The sequence below is a fragment of the Nerophis lumbriciformis genome, linkage group LG02 (genome assembly GCF_033978685.3).
Source record: "Nerophis lumbriciformis linkage group LG02, RoL_Nlum_v2.1, whole genome shotgun sequence".
Lineage (NCBI taxonomy): Eukaryota > Metazoa > Chordata > Actinopteri > Syngnathiformes > Syngnathidae > Nerophis > Nerophis lumbriciformis.
This window is the reverse complement of record NC_084549.2, coordinates 5,636,608-5,655,000: the sequence shown is the minus strand read 5'-3', so window position 1 is coordinate 5,655,000 and position 18,393 is coordinate 5,636,608. Positions and strand designations below refer to the sequence as shown.

The 18,393-nt window shown below is 38.9% G+C and overlaps 1 protein-coding gene across 1 annotated transcript in view; it reads left to right on the top strand.

Annotated features, from left to right (window-relative positions):
- LOC133579091 (uncharacterized) overlaps window positions 1-12,463 on the top strand; it is a 78,709-nt gene extending 66,246 nt beyond the window's left edge. Inside the window, exon 5 of the mRNA XM_061933656.1 lies at window positions 8,889-12,463. Within this exon, the coding sequence (XP_061789640.1) occupies window positions 8,889-12,208 (3,320 nt within the window). The 3' untranslated portion in view covers window positions 12,209-12,463. The remainder of the gene's footprint in view (window positions 1-8,888) is intronic.
- Window positions 12,464-18,393: the final 5,930 nt, after the last annotated feature.

Sequence of the window (18,393 nt, the reverse complement as noted above, 5' to 3'; positions counted from 1 at the left end):
GCCACACGTGCACGCTCCTGCACGCCAGCACATAACTCATTCTTCAATAGCAACACATCATTGCCACACGTGCACGCTCCTGCACGCCAGCACATAACTCATTCTTCAATAGCAACACATCATTGCCACACGTGCACGCTCCTGCACGCCACCACATAACTCATTTTTCAATAGCAACACATCATTGCCACACGTGCACGCTCCTGCACGCCACCACATAACTCATTCTTCAATAGCAACACATCATTGCCACACGTGCACGCTCCTGCACGCCACCACATAACTCATTCTTCAATAGCAACACATCATTGCCACACGTGCACGCTCCTGCACGCCACCACATAACTCATTCTTCAATAGCAACACATCATTGCCACACGTGCACGCTCCTGCACGCCACCACATAACTCATTTTTCAATAGCAACACATCATTGCCACACGTGCACGCTCCTGCACGCCACCACATAACTCATTCTTCAATAGCAACACATCATTGCCACACGTGCACGCTCCTGCACGCCACCACATAACTCATTCTTCAATAGCAACACATCATTGCCACACGTGCACGCTCCTGCACGCCAGCACATAACTCATTCTTCAATAGCAACACATCATTGCCACACGTGCACGCTCCTGCACGCCAGCACATAACTCATTCTTCAATAGCAACACATCATTGCCACACGTGCACGCTCCTGCACGCCACCACATAACTCATTCTTCAATAGCAACACATCATTGCCACACGTGCACGCTCCTGCACGCCAGCACATAACTCATTCTTCAATAGCAACACATCATTGCCACACGTGCACGCTCCTGCACGCCACCACATAACTCATTCTTCAATAGCAACACATCATTGCCACACGTGCACGCTCCTGCACGCCACCACATAACTCATTCTTCAATAGCAACACATCATTGCCACACGTGCACACTCCTGCACGCCACCACATAACTCATTCTTCAATAGCAACACATCATTGCCACACGTGCACGCTCCTGCACGCCACCACATAACTCATTCTTCAATAGCAACACCTCATTGCCACACGTGCACGCTCCTACACGCCACCACATAACTCATTCTTCAATAGCAGCACCTCATTGCCACACGTGCACGCTCCTGCACGCCAAAACATAACTCATTCTTCAATAGCAACAAATCATTGCCACACGTGCACGCTCCTGCACGCCACCACATAACTCATTCTTCAATAGCAACAAATCATTGCCACACGTGCACGCTCCTGCACGCCACCACATAACTCATTCTTCAATAGCAACACATCATTGCCACACGTGCACGCTCCTGCACGCCAGCACATAACTCATTCTTCAATAGCAACACCTCATTGCCACACGTGCACGCTCCTACACGCCACCACATAACTCATTCTTCAATAGCAACACATCATTGCCACACGTGCACGCTCCTGAACGCCACCACATAACTCATTCTTCAATAGCAGCACCTCATTGCCACACGTGCACGCTCCTGCACGCCAAAACATAACTCATTCTTCAATAGCAACAAATCATTGCCACACGTGCACGCTCCTGCACGCCACCACATAACTCATTCTTCAATAGCAACACATCATTGCCACACGTGCACGCTCCTGCACGCCACCACATAACTCATTCTTCAATAGCAACACATCATTGCCACACGTGCACGCTCCTGAACGCCACCACATAACTCATTCTTCAATAGCAGCACCTCATTGCCACACGTGCACGCTCCTGCACGCCACCACATAACTCATTCTTCAATAGCAACAAATCATTGCCACACGTGCACGCTCCTGCACGCCACCACATAACTCATTCTTCAATAGCAACACATCATTGCCACACGTGCACGCTCCTGCACGCCAGCACATAACTCATTCTTCAATAGCAGCACCTCATTGCCACACGTGCACGCTCCTGCACGCCACCACATAACTCATTCTTCAATAGCAGCACCTCATTGCCACACGTGCACGCTCCTGCACGCCAGCACATAACTCATTCTTCAATAGCAACACATCATTGTCACACGTGCACGCTCCTGCACGCCAGCACATAACTCATTCTTCAATAGCAACACATCATTGTCACACGTGCACGCTCCTGCACGCCAGCACATAACTCATTCTTCAATAGCAACACATCATTGCCACACGTGCACGCTCCTGCACGCCAGCACATAACTCATTCTTCAATAGCAACACATCATTGTCACACGTGCACGCTCCTGCACGCCACCACATAACTCATTCTTCAATAGCAACACATCATTGCCACACGTGCACGCTCCTGCACGCCACCACATAACTCATTCTTCAATAGCAACACATCATTGCCACACGTGCACGCTCCTGCACGCCACCACATAACTCATTCTTCAATAGCAGCACCTCATTGCCACACGTGCACGCTCCTGCACGCCAGCACATAACTCATTCTTCAATAGCAACACATCATTGTCACACGTGCACGCTCCTGCACGCCAGCACATAACTCATTCTTCAATAGCAACACATCATTGTCACACGTGCACGCTCCTGCACGCCAGCACATAACTCATTCTTCAATAGCAACACATCATTGCCACACGTGCACGCTCCTGCACGCCAGCACATAACTCATTCTTCAATAGCAACACATCATTGTCACACGTGCACGCTCCTGCACGCCACCACATAACTCATTCTTCAATAGCAACACATCATTGCCACACGTGCACGCTCCTGCACGCCACCACATAACTCATTCTTCAATAGCAACACATCATTGCCACACGTGCACGCTCCTGCACGCCAGCATATAACTCATTCTTCAATAGCAACACATCATTGCCACACGTGCATGCTCCTGCACACCACCACATAACTCATTCTTCAATAGCAACACCTCATTGCCACACGTGCACGCTCCTGCACGCCAGCATATAACTCATTCTTCAATAGCAACACATCATTGCCACACGTGCACGCTCCTGCACGCCACCACATAACTCATTCTTCAATAGCAACACCTCATTGCCACACGTGCACGCTCCTGCACGCCACCACATAACTCATTCTTCAATAGCAACACATCATTGCCACACGTGCACGCTCCTGCACGCCACCACATAACTCATTCTTCAATAGCAACACATCATTGCCACACGTGCACGCTCCTACACGCCACCACATAACTCATTCTTCAATAGCAACACATCATTGCCACACGTGCACGCTCCTGCACGCCAGCATATAACTCATTCTTCAATAGCAACACATCATTGCCACACGTGCACGCTCCTGCACGCCACCACATAACTCATTCTTCAATAGCAACACCTCATTGCCACACGTGCACGCTCCTGCACGCCACCACATAACTCATTCTTCAATAGCAACACATCATTGCCACACGTGCACGCTCCTGCACGCCACCACATAACTCATTCTTCAATAGCAACACATCATTGCCACACGTGCACGCTCCTACACGCCACCACATAACTCATTCTTCAATAGCAACACATCATTGCCACACGTGCACGCTCCTGCACGCCAGCATATAACTCATTCTTCAATAGCAACACATCATTGCCACACGTGCACGCTCCTGCACGCCACCACATAACTCATTCTTCAATAGCAACACCTCATTGCCACACGTGCACACTCCTGCACGCCACCACATAACTCATTCTTCAAGCTGCTGATGAAATGACAACTGGACAAAACATCAATATCATCCATCAATTATTGGTTTGGATTTTTCAACTGAATAACTAACAACTACATCTAACCACTACATCTCCAAACAATGATTAACAACTACATCTAACAACTACATCTCCAAACAATAATTAACAGCTACATCTAACAACTACATCTCCAAACAATTTAACAACTAAATCTAACAATTACATCTCCAAACAATAATTAACAACTACATCTAACAACCAATAACTAACAACTACATCTAACAACTACATCTCCAAACAATCTAACAACTACATCTAACAACTACATCTCCAAACAATAATTAACAACTACATCTAATAACTACATCTCCAAGCAATAACTAACAGCTACATCTAACAACTACATCTCCAAACAATTTAACAACTAAATCTAACAACTACATCTCCAAACAATAATTAACAACTACATCTAACAACTAAATCTCCAAACAATAATTAACAACTACATCTAACAACTACATCTCCAAGCAATAACTAACAACTACATCTAACAACTACATCTCCAAACAATAACTAACAACTACATCTAACAACTACATCTCCAAACAATTTAACAACTAAATCTAACAATTACATCTCCAAACAATAATTAACAACTACATCTCCAACCAATAACTAACAACTACATCTAACAACTACATCTCCAAACAATCTAACAACTACATCTAACAACTACATCTCCAAACAATAATTAACAACTACATCTAATAACTACATCTCCAAGCAATAACTAACAACTACATCTAACAACTACATCTCCAAACAATTTAACAACTAAATCTAACAACTACATCTCCAAACAATAATTAACAACTACATCTAACAACTAAATCTCCAAACAATAATTAACAACTACATCTAACAACTACATCTCCAAGCAATAACTAACAACTGCATCTAACAACTACATCTCCAAACAATAACTAACAACTACATCTAACAACTACATCTCCAAACAATCTAACAACTAAATCTAACAACTACATCTCCAAACAATTTAACAACTAAATCTAACAACTACATCTCCAAACAATAATGAACAACTACATCTAACAACTAAATCTCCAAACAATAATTAACAACTACATCTAACAACTACATCTCCAAGCAATAACTAACAACTACATCTAACAACTACATCTCCAAACAATAACTAACAACTACATCTAACAACTACATCTCCAAACAATCTAACAACTAAATCTAACAACTACATCTCCAAACAATAACTAATAACTACATCTAACAACTACATCTCGAAGCAATAACTAACAACTACATCTAACAACTATATCTCCAAACAATAACTAAGAACTACATCTAACAACTACATCCCCAAACAATCTAACAACTACATCTAACAACTAAATCTCCAAGTAATAACTAACAACTACATCTAACAACTACATTTCCAAACAATCTAACAACTACATCTAACTACTACATATCCAAACAATAACTAACAACTACATCTAACAACTACATATCCAAGCAATAACTAACAACTACATCTAACAACTACATTTCCAAACAATAACTAAGAACTATATCTAACAACTACATCTCCAAACAATCTAACAACTACATCTCCAAACAATAATTAACAACTACATCTAACAACTACATTGCCAAACAATAACTAATAATACATCTAACAACTACATCTCCAAGCAATAACTAACAACTACATCTAACAACTACATCTCCAAACAATAACTAAGAACTACATCTAACAACTACATCTCCAACTAATCTAACAACTACATCTAACAACTAAATCTCCAAGTAATAACTAACAACTACATCTAACAACTACATTTCCAAACAATCTAACAACTACATCTCCAAACAATAACTAACAACTGCATTTAACAACTACATCTCCAAACAATAACTAACAACTACATCTAACTACTACATATCCAAACAATAACTAACAACTACATCTAACAACTACATATCCAAGCAATAACTAACAACTACATCCAACAACTACATTTCCAAACAATAACTAAGAACTACATCTAACAACTACATCTCCAAACAATCTAACAACTAAATCTAACAACTACATCTCCAAACAATAATTAACAACTACATCTAACAACTACATCACCAAACAATAACTAATAATACATCTAACAACTACATCTCCAAGCAATAACTAACAACTACATCTAACAACTACATCTCCAAACAATAACTAAGAACTACATCTAACAACTACATCTCCAAACAATCTAACAACTACATCTAACAACTAAATCTCCAAGTAATAACTAACAACTACATCTAACAACTACATTTCCAAAAAATCTAACAACTACATCTCCAAACAATAATTAACAACTGCATTTAACAACTACATCTCCAAACAATAACTAACAACTACATCTAACTACTACATATCCAAACAATAACTAACAACTACATCTAACTACTACATATCCAAACAATAACTAACAACTACATCTAACTACTACATATCCAAACAATCTAACAACTACATTTAACAACTACATCTCCAAACAATCTAACCACTACATCTAACAACTACATCTCCAAATAATAACTAATAACTACATCTAACAACTACATCTCTAAATAATAACTAACAACTACATCTAAGGACTACATATCCAATCAATCTAACAATTACATCTAACAACTACATCTCCAAACAATAACTAACAACTACATCTAACAACTACATCTTTAAACGATCTAACTACATCTAACAACTACATCTTCAGACAATAACTTACAACTACATCTAACAACTACATCTCCAAACAATAACTGACAACTACATCTGACAACTACATCTCCAAACAATAATTAATAACTACATCTAACAACTATATCTCCAAACAATAATTAACAACTACATCTAACAACTACATCTCCAAACAATAACTAATAACTACATCTAACAACTACATCTCCAAGCAATAACTAACAACTACATCTAACAACTACATCTCCAAACAATAACTAAGAACTACATCTAACAACTACATCTCCAAACAATCTAACAACTACATCTAACAACTAAATCTCCAAGTAATAACTAACAACTAAATCTAACAACTACATTTCCAAACAATCTAACAACTACATCTCCAAACAATAACTAACAACTACATCTAACTACTACACTTCCAAACAATAACTAACAACTACATCTAACAACTACATCTCCAAACAATAACTAAGAACTACATCTAACAACTATATCTCCAAACCATCTAACAACTACATCTAACAACTACATCTCCAAGCAATAACTAACAACTACATCTAACAACTACATTTCCAAACAATCCAACAACTACATCTCCAAACAATAACTAACAACTGCATTTAACAACAACATCTCCAAACAATAACTAACAACTACATCTAACTACTACATATCCAAACAATAACTAACAACTACATCTAACTACTACATAGCCAAACAATCTAACAACTAAATTTAACAACTACATCTCCAAATAATAACTAATAACTAATAACTACATCTAACAACTACATCTCTAAACAATAACTAACAACTACATCTAAGGACTACATATCCAATCAATCTAACAATTACATCTAACAACTACATCTCCAAACACTAACTAACAACTACATCTAAAGTTAAAGTTAAAAGTTAAAGTACCAATGATTGTCACACACACACTAGGTGTGGCGAAATTATTCTCTGCATTTGACCCATCACCCTTGATCACCCTCTGGGAGGTGAGGGGAGCAGTGGGCAGCAGCGGTGGCCGCGCCCGGGAATCATTTTGGTGATTTCTAACAACTACATCTCCAAATAATAACTAATAACTAATAACTACATCTAGCAACTACATCTCCAAACAATCTAACCACTACATCTAACAATTACATCTCCAAACAATAACTAACTACATCTAACAACTACATCTTCAAACAATCTAACAACTACATCGAACAACTACATCTTCAGACAATAACTTACAAGTACATCTAACAACTACATCTCCAAACAATAACTGACAACTACATCTGACAACTGCATCTCCAAACAATAACTAATAACTACATCTAACAACTACATCTCCAAACAATAACTATCAAACTACATTGAACAACTACATCTCCAAAAAATAACTAACAATATATACACTATATACACCAAACAATAACTAATAACTACATCCAACAACTACATCTTCAAACAATCTAAAACTACATCTCCAAACAATAAATAACAACTACATCTAACAACTACATCTCCAAACAATAACTAACAATATATACACTTGTTTTTCTAAGGTTTAAGTTTTCAATAAATACTAATCTTTGCGATGTGTTTCATGTCATTTGACAAGGTTGAAAACTTTAAATAATGTAAACATAATTATTGAATATGATTAGAATTAAGAGCAAGATGACTAATTCAGTGGTCAAGTTTGAACACCCTCTGTAGTGGAAAAGCTGGGCCCAGAGGTCAAAAATGTTAAGACTTATATGACTTATATCATGTTCAGAAAATACTTCCATCAAAAATGATAGTACTTCATAAAATGACTTCCATTAAGAATAACCTCAGATCTCATTCATCATCACTGCAGCATTTAAAAATAGTCGATATCGATTGGCATCATACAAAATGTTGCTGTTGTGGAAATAAAAACAAGTCAGTGGGTGTTTTGAAAAAAATTGCATTCAAGTTTTCCTCTTCTGATTTCACAGCTGAGACAGAAGGAGAAGAACCTTCTCTAAACGCTTAAGGTTCTTTAAAGTTCTTCTTAAACGAGCATTTAGATGACACATCAATAATAAACACATCAGTATAATAATAGTAGCATGTAAGTGAGTACATGATAATGGTAGCGTGTAGCTACACAAGATACATGAGATATAAAAGCAAACACTTGCAGCTAAGCCTCACATCCATCACTGTGTGTATTTGTCCTCAAGTCTAAGCCCCGCCCACAAATTCATTGTGAAAATGTTGGCAGCCAGAATGTAGAACTGATGCCGAAAATGATCTCATCCTCTTCTGCTTGCTCGCCTCTTCATCTCCAGCCTGATAGAATCATTCTGCTGTGTTTCATGTAAATGTTTTAATCCTGTGTTTATCTCTCCTGGCAGAACCTCGATCCTCGTTCCCCGTCCCTCCGAATGGCGCAGAAAGCAGACTCTTGAGCGGCACGCGGTGGCCGTGCAAGCGGCTGAATGGTCAACTCAACGACAACGAGGTGAACCCTTGTGACGTGGGCGGCAGAAACCCCGATGGCAGAAAAGACGAGAAGATACCCCGGGCTTCCGGTTCCTCCACCGACACCGTTACACCCAACCGCGGCGCCGGTGGGAGCAGCACGAGCTCTGCCCCTAGCAGAGGGCGCCCTGTTTGCTTCTCGCTGCCCAAGAGGAGCTGCGTTCTTCTGCACCAGTCGGCTGCCGTCTTTGTCCAAGCTGCCAAGACCGTGCGAGAAAACGTGGTAGAAGAATGTGATCAGGCCCTAACCAAGAAGATCAAAGCCAAGTTCTCTTCATGGAACGAGCCTGTGACTGGAGCCCAGGTCCAGGTGGCAGGTGGAAGTGGTTCTGGGAACGAAGGCATTGCTGAAGACTGTGGTGCATCTCGAAGGACCAGAACAGTGCCAGTAGCACCAGTAACACCAGTACTACCAGTAACACCAGTACTACCAGTACCACCAGTAACACCAGTACTACCAGTACCACCACTACCACCAGTAACACCAGTACTACCAGTACCACCAGTATCCCCAGAACTGCCAGTACCACCAGTATCACCAGTACTGCCAGTACCACCAATACTACCAGTAGCACCAGTACCACCAGTACAACCAGTATCACCAGTATCACCAGTACTTCCAGTACCACCAGTACTTCCAGTACCACCAGAATCACCAATAGCCCCTTCTGACCGTGTTGTTCTGAGTAGCAGACTCAAAGGTTCGGATCCTTTGGACCTTGATCAAGAGACACTTTATTCCACTCCACTTGATCTCCAACACTCACTTCCTGCTTTGAAGGAGGTCAAAGTTCAAACTGACGTGCCGACGCCAAACGATCAAGAGAAATCTCCTTGTTCTCCTCAAAGTCGACCCGCGGAATCCTTCTGTCCCGTCCTGAGCCGGGACGGCTGCCGCGTCCTCCTGTGGCCCTCAGAGATGCTGGGCTACACCAAGACGTGGCCCTCGCTCTCCCACGGCGTCAACCCGCTGCTGCACGACTTCCGAGCCCACAGCAGGACCGGAGCGGGGACGAGACGTAGGCGGGGAGACGGCGAGCGGACCTTTGATGAAAGACAAGACGAGGATGAAGGACGACAGGCGGCAAATCCTTTGGAAGTTGGAGGCGATGACAGGGCTTTAAAATTCTCCTGTGCGGATCTTCACTTGACCAAAGTGGGCAAGAAGAGGAGGAGGAGGCGGGGGAGGAGAAAGAGGGGACGGAGGAGAAGGGGAGACGAGGCGAAGAGAAGAAAGTGGAGGCGGGGGAGGATGATAAGTGGTGTGTGTGAGGATGTGATTGCCAAGCGTGGAAGAGACGGAACAGAGGAGAGGCCAGAAAAGAGGCCATTAAGTCGTCTTCCTGAAAACAGGGTGAGTGGCGAGGAGGAGAGACAGAGGAGCGAAGAGGAGGAGGAGAGACAGAAGAGTGGCCAGGAGGAGGAGGAGAGACAGATGAGTGGCCAGGAGGAGGAAGAGAGACGGAGGTGCGAGGAGAAGAGACGGAGGTACGAGGAGAAGAGACGGAGGTACGAGAAGGAGAAACAGATGAGGGGTCAGGAGAAGGAGAGACAGAGAAGAGAGGAGGAGGAAGAGGAGAGACAGAAGAGTGGCCAGGAGGAAGAGGAGAGACAGATTAGTGGTCAGGAGGAGGAAGAGAGACGGAGGTATGAGGAGAAAAGACGGAGGTGCGAGGAGGAGGAGGAGAGACAGATGAGTGGCCCGGAGAGGAGACGGAGAAAGGAGGAGGAGGGGAGACGGAGGAAAGAGGAGGAGGGGAGACGGAGGAAAGAGGAGGAGGGGAGACAAATGAGTGGCCAGGAGGAGGAGAGACGGAAAACCGAGGATGAGAGACGGAGAAGAGAAGAGGAGGCCGACGCAGCGCGGCGATTAAGCCATTTTCCCGTGAATGTCTGTAATGGCCGGAGGCAGCTGAGCGATGTGGAGGTGAACACGGCCACCGGCCGCCATCAATCCCGGCAATCAGCCTGCGGGGGTGCGGCATGCGACGCCGCCATTAGCCCCAGCCCCGCCTCTGCCAGACAGGCGCCACGCTGTCCCGCAATCACGGCCGACCTCGCTCGCAACCATGCGGCGGCCGGCCGCAGACATCAAGAGGAAGATGAGGAGCATGGGATTGCGAGGGAGATAAGTGCTGAGGAAGAAAGCAAGATGGCGATCGACGGCGTCTTACCCCCCCGCCGAGCCCGCGAGCGCCAAATCCATCCGGCCGCTTGTCTGCGTGGGAAAGCAGCATGCGATCCAGCGATTAGCCTCGTCCCCCTTTCCTTCAGAGGCGCGGCGTGCGCTCAAAGACAGACCGAGGCAGCGGGGCATCAACTCACCTGCAGTTCCACGGCGGCGCCAAACGGGCCCGCCTGCAGCTCGCCACAAAAGACGATAAGTGAGCCGAGTGTGAGATCAGCTCGCACAAACACGGCCCTCGCTGGGGAGGTCGCGCCGCAGGAAACCAGGACAGCTGCAGGTGGCGGAAAAAGGAAGTGGATGGAGTGCACTGAAAAGGCGGCGTGGAAGAAAGCCAAACGAGGACGCAGACAAGCGACATTGGACTCAACCTTTGACCCCGACCGACATGACGGCGCATGGGCGGGCGAAGGCAGCAGTAAGGAGGCGGAGCCAAACCTCCTTCCACCTGACTGGACAGACCCGAGTCTCATTGGCTCAAGTGGACTGGACCAGACCACATGTCATGAAAACCTTCCAAGACTCAATGTTGCCCCGCCTCCTGATGAGGTCACAGGTGTGCAACACCACCACGATGCCTCGACTCAGGATGATGACATCACACCCTCCAGCGACCGTGTTGGGAATGCGGCAGACAAGATGGCGGCGGACAGGCAGGCGAGAAGAAGGCCTCGTCTCCTCTGCGGCTTCCCCATTGGCTGCGTCCCCCTTCAAGCTCCGCCTCTTCTCATCCCGCCCTCCTCCTCGTCCTCCTCCTCCTTTCCCTTCCATCACACCATCATCCAACACCACCTGCCCCTCCCTCTCCACTCCTACCCTCACCTGTTGGCCCTCAGCTTGAACCCCGCCCCTGTTCCGCCGCCGCTTCCTACGTCTTTCTTCGCCCCGCCCCCCATCCGTCTCCTGGATGTGACGGCCCCGTATCCCCTGGCGACCGAGTTTCATCTCCACCCACCTGTGTTGGCGCCCCCCCACCCTGCTGCCCTGCCCCTGCAGGTGTTGTTCTAAAAGTGGTTAACGAGTCTCAGGTGTGCTAGTCATGTTGGACTCTCAGACCGTCTCCTATTGGTTCTTCTTCATGTTGACCAAGGTCTGGATGGAGGTGCCGGTCCAGGAAGCATAAAGTCCACATGGTCTATGATATTGTCTAAGGCTGGATCAGACTTCTGAAACATTAAAGGCATTCAATTCATAATCAATCAACGTATGGATCCATTATGTCGCCCACTATCATTAGTTAGAGGTCTTTACTTTATAGGTAACTAATCATTAGTTCATAGGTAATTAATCATTAGTTCATTGATCATTAATTCATAATTAATTAATAGGTTAGTTATCAGTTCATTAATCATTAGTTTATAGGTAATTAATCATTAGTTCATTGATCATTAATTCATAATTCATTAATAAGTTAATTATCAGTTCATTAATCATTAGTTAATAGGTAATTAATCATTAGTGCATAGTTCATTGATCATTAATTCATAATTCATTAATAAGTTAATTATCAGTTAATCATTAGTTCCTAGGTAATTAATTACTAGTTCATAGTTCATTAATCATTAATTAATAATTAATACATTACTCATCAGTTCATTGATCATTTGTTATTAGTTAATTAATCATTAGTTAATAGTTGATATTAGTTCATAGTTATTAGTTCCTTGGTAATTATTCATTAGTTAATAGTTTATTAATTCATAAATTAGTAAACAGTTCATTAATCATTGGTTATTAGTTCATTAATCATTAGTGATAAGTTCATTGTTCATTAGTTAATAGGTAATTAATAATTAGTTCAGAGTTCATTCATCATTAGTAGTTCATTAATGATTAGTTGCTAGCTCATTAATCATTAGTTCATAGGTAATTAATCATTAGTTCATAGTTCATTGATCATTAATTCATAATTCATTAATAGGTTAGTTATTAGTTCATTAATCATTAGTTCATAGGTAATTAATCATTAGTTCATAGTTCATTGATCATTAATTCATAATGCATTAATAAGTTAGTTATCAGTTCATTAATCATTAGTTCATAGTTCATTGATCATTAATTCATAATTAATTAATAAGTTAGTCATAAGTTAATTCATCATTAGTTAATAGGTAATTATTCATTAGTTCATAGGTAGTAATCATTAGTAGTTCAGTAATCATTAATTCATAATTCATTAATAAGTTAGTTATTAGTTAATTAACATTAGTTATAGGTAATTATTCATTAGTTAATATGTAATTAATCATTAGTTCATAGTTCATTGATCATAGATTCATAATTCATTAATAAGTTAGTTATCAGTTCATTAATCATTAATTCATAGGTAATTAATCATAGGTTCATAGTTCATTGATCATTCATTCATAATTCATTAATAAGTTAGTTATCAGTTAGTTAATCATTAGTTCATAAATAATTAATCATTTGTTCATAGTTCATTGATCATTAATTCATCATTCATTAATACGTTAGTTATAAGTTCATTCATCATTAGTTAATAGGTAATTATTAATTGGGTAATAATCATTAGTAGTTCATTAATCATTAATTCATTATTCATTAATAAGTGAAATAGTTAATTAACATTAGTTAATAGGTAAATAATCATTAGTTAATAGTTCATTAATCATGAATTCATAATAAATAAATTACTCATCAGTTCATTGATAATTTGTTATTAGTTAATTAATCATTAGTTAATAAATGATATTAGTTCCTAGGTAATTATTCATTAGTTAATAGTTCATTAATCATTAATTCATAAATTAGTTAACAGTTCATTAATCATTGGTTATTAGTTCATTAATCATTAGTGATAAGTTAATTGTTCCTTAGTTAATAGGTAATTAATAATTCCTTATTAGTTTATCAATCATTAGTTCATAGTTAATTTAGCATTAGTTAATAATTCATTAATTGTTAGTTCATAGTTCATTAAGCATTAGTAGTTCATTAATGATTAGTTGATAGCTCATTAATCATTAGTTCATACTTAATTAATCATTAGTTGTTCATTAATCTTTAGTTAATAGTTAATATTAGTTCATAGTTTGTTAAGTATTAGTTAATAACTCATTAATCACTAGTTCATAGTTAAGTATAAGTTAATAGTTATTTATTATTAGTTAATAGTTCATAAATCATTTGTTATTAGTTCATTAATCATTAGTTAATTGTTTATATTAGTTCCTAGGTAATTATTCATTAGTTAATAGTTCATTAATTCATAAATTAGTTAACAGTTCATTAATCATTGGTTATTAGTTCATTAATCATTAGTGATAAGTTAATTGTTCATTAGTTAATAGGTCATTAAATAGTTATTAGTTCATTAATCATTAGTTCGTAGTTAATTTAGCATTAGTTAATAATTCATTAATCATTAGTTCATAGTTAATTTAGCATTAGTTAATAATTCATTAATCATTAGTTCATAGTTATTTATTCATTAGTTCATAGTTCATTAATCATCAGTAGTTCATTAATGATTAGTCGATAGCTCATTAATCATTACTTCATAGTTAATTAATCATTAGTTGTTTATTAATATTTAGTTAATAGTTAATTAATATTAGTTAATATTTCGTTAATTATTAGTTAATAGCTCATTAATCATTAGTTCATAGTTAAGTATAAGTTAATAGTTAATCATTATTAGTTAATAGTTCATAAATCATTAGTTTATAATTAATTAATCATTAATTCAAAGTTAATTAATCATTAGTTCATAGTTCACTAATCATTAGTAATAGTTCATTATCATTAGGTAATTGTTCAATAATCATAAGTCCATTGTTCATGAATTAGTTGATAGTTCCTTAATCTTTGAGCACAGTTAATTAATCATTAGTTCATAGTTCATTATTTGTATCTAATAGTTCATTAATCATTAGTTCATAGTTAATAAATCATTAGTTATGTTAATTAATCATTGGTTCATAGTTCATTAATCAGTTAATGTTAACAATCATTAGTTCATAGTTTTTTAATCATTAGTTAATACAATATTTCATAGTTCATTAATCATTAGTTGATAGTTCATTAATCCTTAGTAGTTCATTATTGATTAGTTGATAGTTAATTAGTCATTAGTTCATAGTTCATTGATATTTCATAGTTTGTAATTTTTTATTTAATAGGTCATTATTCATTGGTTCATAGTTAATTAATCATTAGTTAATGTTAATTAATCGTTAGTTTATAGTTAATTAATCATTAATTAATATTAATAGTTATTAGTTCACAGTCATTTAATCATTACTAGTTAATTAAACCATATTTCATTGTTCTAAAACTATAAAAATGGGACCCATTACCTCTCTGCTTGGCACTCAGCATCAAGGGTTGGAATTGGGGGTTAAATCACCAAAAATTATTCCCGGGCGCGGCCACCGCTGCTGCTCACTGCTCCCCTCACCTCCCAGGGGGGTGATCAAGGGTGATGGGTCAAATGCAGAGAATAATTTCGCCACACCTAGCGTGTGTGTGACAATCATTGGTACTTTAACTTTAACTTTAATCATTAGTTCATAGTTCATTAATCATTATTTCAGATTTATAACATTACTTCATAATTCATTAATCAATAGTTAATAGTTAATTACTAGTTGATAGTTAATAATCATTTGTTCATAGCCCATTAATGTAATTTAATAGTAAATTAGTCATTACATGATTGTATCAATAGTTAATTAATTATTAGTTAAGTTAATTAATTGTTAATTAATGTTCATTATCATTAGTTCATTAATCATTAGTTAATAATTAAGTAATTATTAGTTAATGTTAATTAATCCCTAGTTCAAAGTTCATTATACATCAGGTAATCATTAGTTAATCGTTCATTAATCATCAGTTAACAAATCATTATTTCGTAGTTCAATAATCATTTGTAATAGTTAATTAATCATTAGTTAATCGTTCATTAATCATTAGTTAACAAATCATTATTTCGTAGTTCAATAATCATTTGTAATAGTTAATTAATCATTAGTTATTTGTTCAACAATAATTAGTTCATAATTAATCATTAATAAAAAGTGCATTATTCATTAGTTCATAGTTCATGAATCATTAGAGGATAGTTAATTAATCATTTGTTCATGGTTCATTAATCATTAGTTATGTCAAGGCGTGGACGTGGGCGACGCAAATTATTTCATTATTTTATTACTTTCCCAAGATGCAAACGAACTGAAGCGGACATGGCGTGGAGGTAAGGACATCATTTATTTTAACACTAACAAAAAGTACCAAGAAAAGGCGCGCACATTGGCGGAAGTCCAAACTTGGCTATGAAAACAAAAACGAAACCAAAGGCAGAAACTATGAACATGAAACAAAACTCGCTAACTGTGACATGAACAAACAAAACTTACGTGGCGTGGCATGAAGCATAGCTATGAACAGGAGTATCAGAACACACACACAAACTATGCTGGCTCTGTGTAACCGATCAATGGCTGATCAATACTCTGTGATCGATTGACCCTATCGCCATGGCAACCAGCATTTAGCCCTCTATCGCAGGCCATTCATCTTGGAAGCCATTAAGCTGTGCACGTGTGTGTGCGTGTGTGTGTGTGTGTGTGTGTGTGCGCGTGTGTGTGTGTGTGTGTGTGTGTGTGTGTGTGTGTGTGTGTGTGTGTGTGTGTGTGTGTGTGTGTGTGTGTGTGTGTGTGTGTGTGTGTGTTGTGTGTGTGTGTGTTATGGCGACCACTACAAAGGAAAGACAAGCTTTGCTGCGACTCATAGTTGTTGTTGTTGTTGTTGTTGTTGATTTATGCAAATGACATCATGATAGTGAAATAAATAATAACTTCACATGCAATCAATACTTGTTTTTTAATCAATACTTTTTTTATAAAGACTTTGTTTTAATCAATACTTGTTTTTCAATAAATACTTAGTTTTTAATCAATACTTGGTTTTTAATCAATACTTTTTTTATAAAGACTTTGTTTTAATCAATACTTGTTTTTCAATAAATACTTAGTTTTTAATCAATACTTGGTTTTTGTGCACTGAAGCACTCTGACACAAGTCACGCTGTGTACCTAATGAAGTGACCATAGTTTACTTTAACTCTCTAAGAATGATGTAGAACATGTCATCACGCTGTGTACCTAATGAAGTGACCACAGTTTATGTTAACTGTCTAAGAACATGTCATCACGCTGTGTACCTAATGAAGTGACCACAGTTTATGTTAACTCTCTAAGAATGATGTAGAACATGTCATCACGCTGTGTACCTAATGAAGTGACCACAGTTTATGTTAACTCTCTAAGAATGATGTAGAACATGTCGTCACGCTGTGTACCTAATGAAGTGACCACAGTTTATGTTAACTCTCTAAGAATGATGTAGAACATGTCGTCACGCTGTGTACCTAATGAAGTGACCATAGTTTATGTTAACTCTCTAAGAATGATGTAGAACATGTCATCACGCTGTGTACCTAATGAAGTGACCACAGTTTATGTTAACTCTCTAAGAATGATGTAGAACATGTCGTCACGCTGTGTACCTAATGAAGTGACCATAGTTTATGTTAACTGTCTAAGAATATTGTAGAACATGTCGTCACGCTGTGTACCTAATGAAGTGACCATAGTTTATGTTAACTAATGAAGTGACCATAGTTTGTTATCTGTCTAAGAATGAGGTAGAACATGTTGTCACGCTGTGTACCTAATGAAGTGACCATAGTTTACTTTAACTGTCTAAGAATGATGCAGAACATGTCGTCACGCTGTGTACCTAATGAAGTGACCATAGTTTATGTTTAGTGTCTAAGAATATTGTAGAACATGTTGTCACGCTGTGTACCTAATGAAGTGACCATAGTTTATATTGACGGTCTAAGAATGAGGTAGAACATGTCGTCACGCTGTGTACCTAATGAAGTGACCATAGTTTCTTATCCGTCTAAGCAGGCCCGGCCCTAACCAATCTGGCGCCTTAGGCAAGATTTTAGGTGGTGCCCCCCCACATCGGCAGTGAAGTGTATATACTCACAAGAAACCGAATAGCTTTGTCTTTGACCTTTTTTTTACTTAAAGAAAGCAAATTAACAATCAGAATAGTTAACAAGATAAACAAAAATATGAATAAATAAATGAATGCAAAAAATAAAAAATGAATATATGAAATACTATATTTTTTACATACATATTGCTTAATTAACA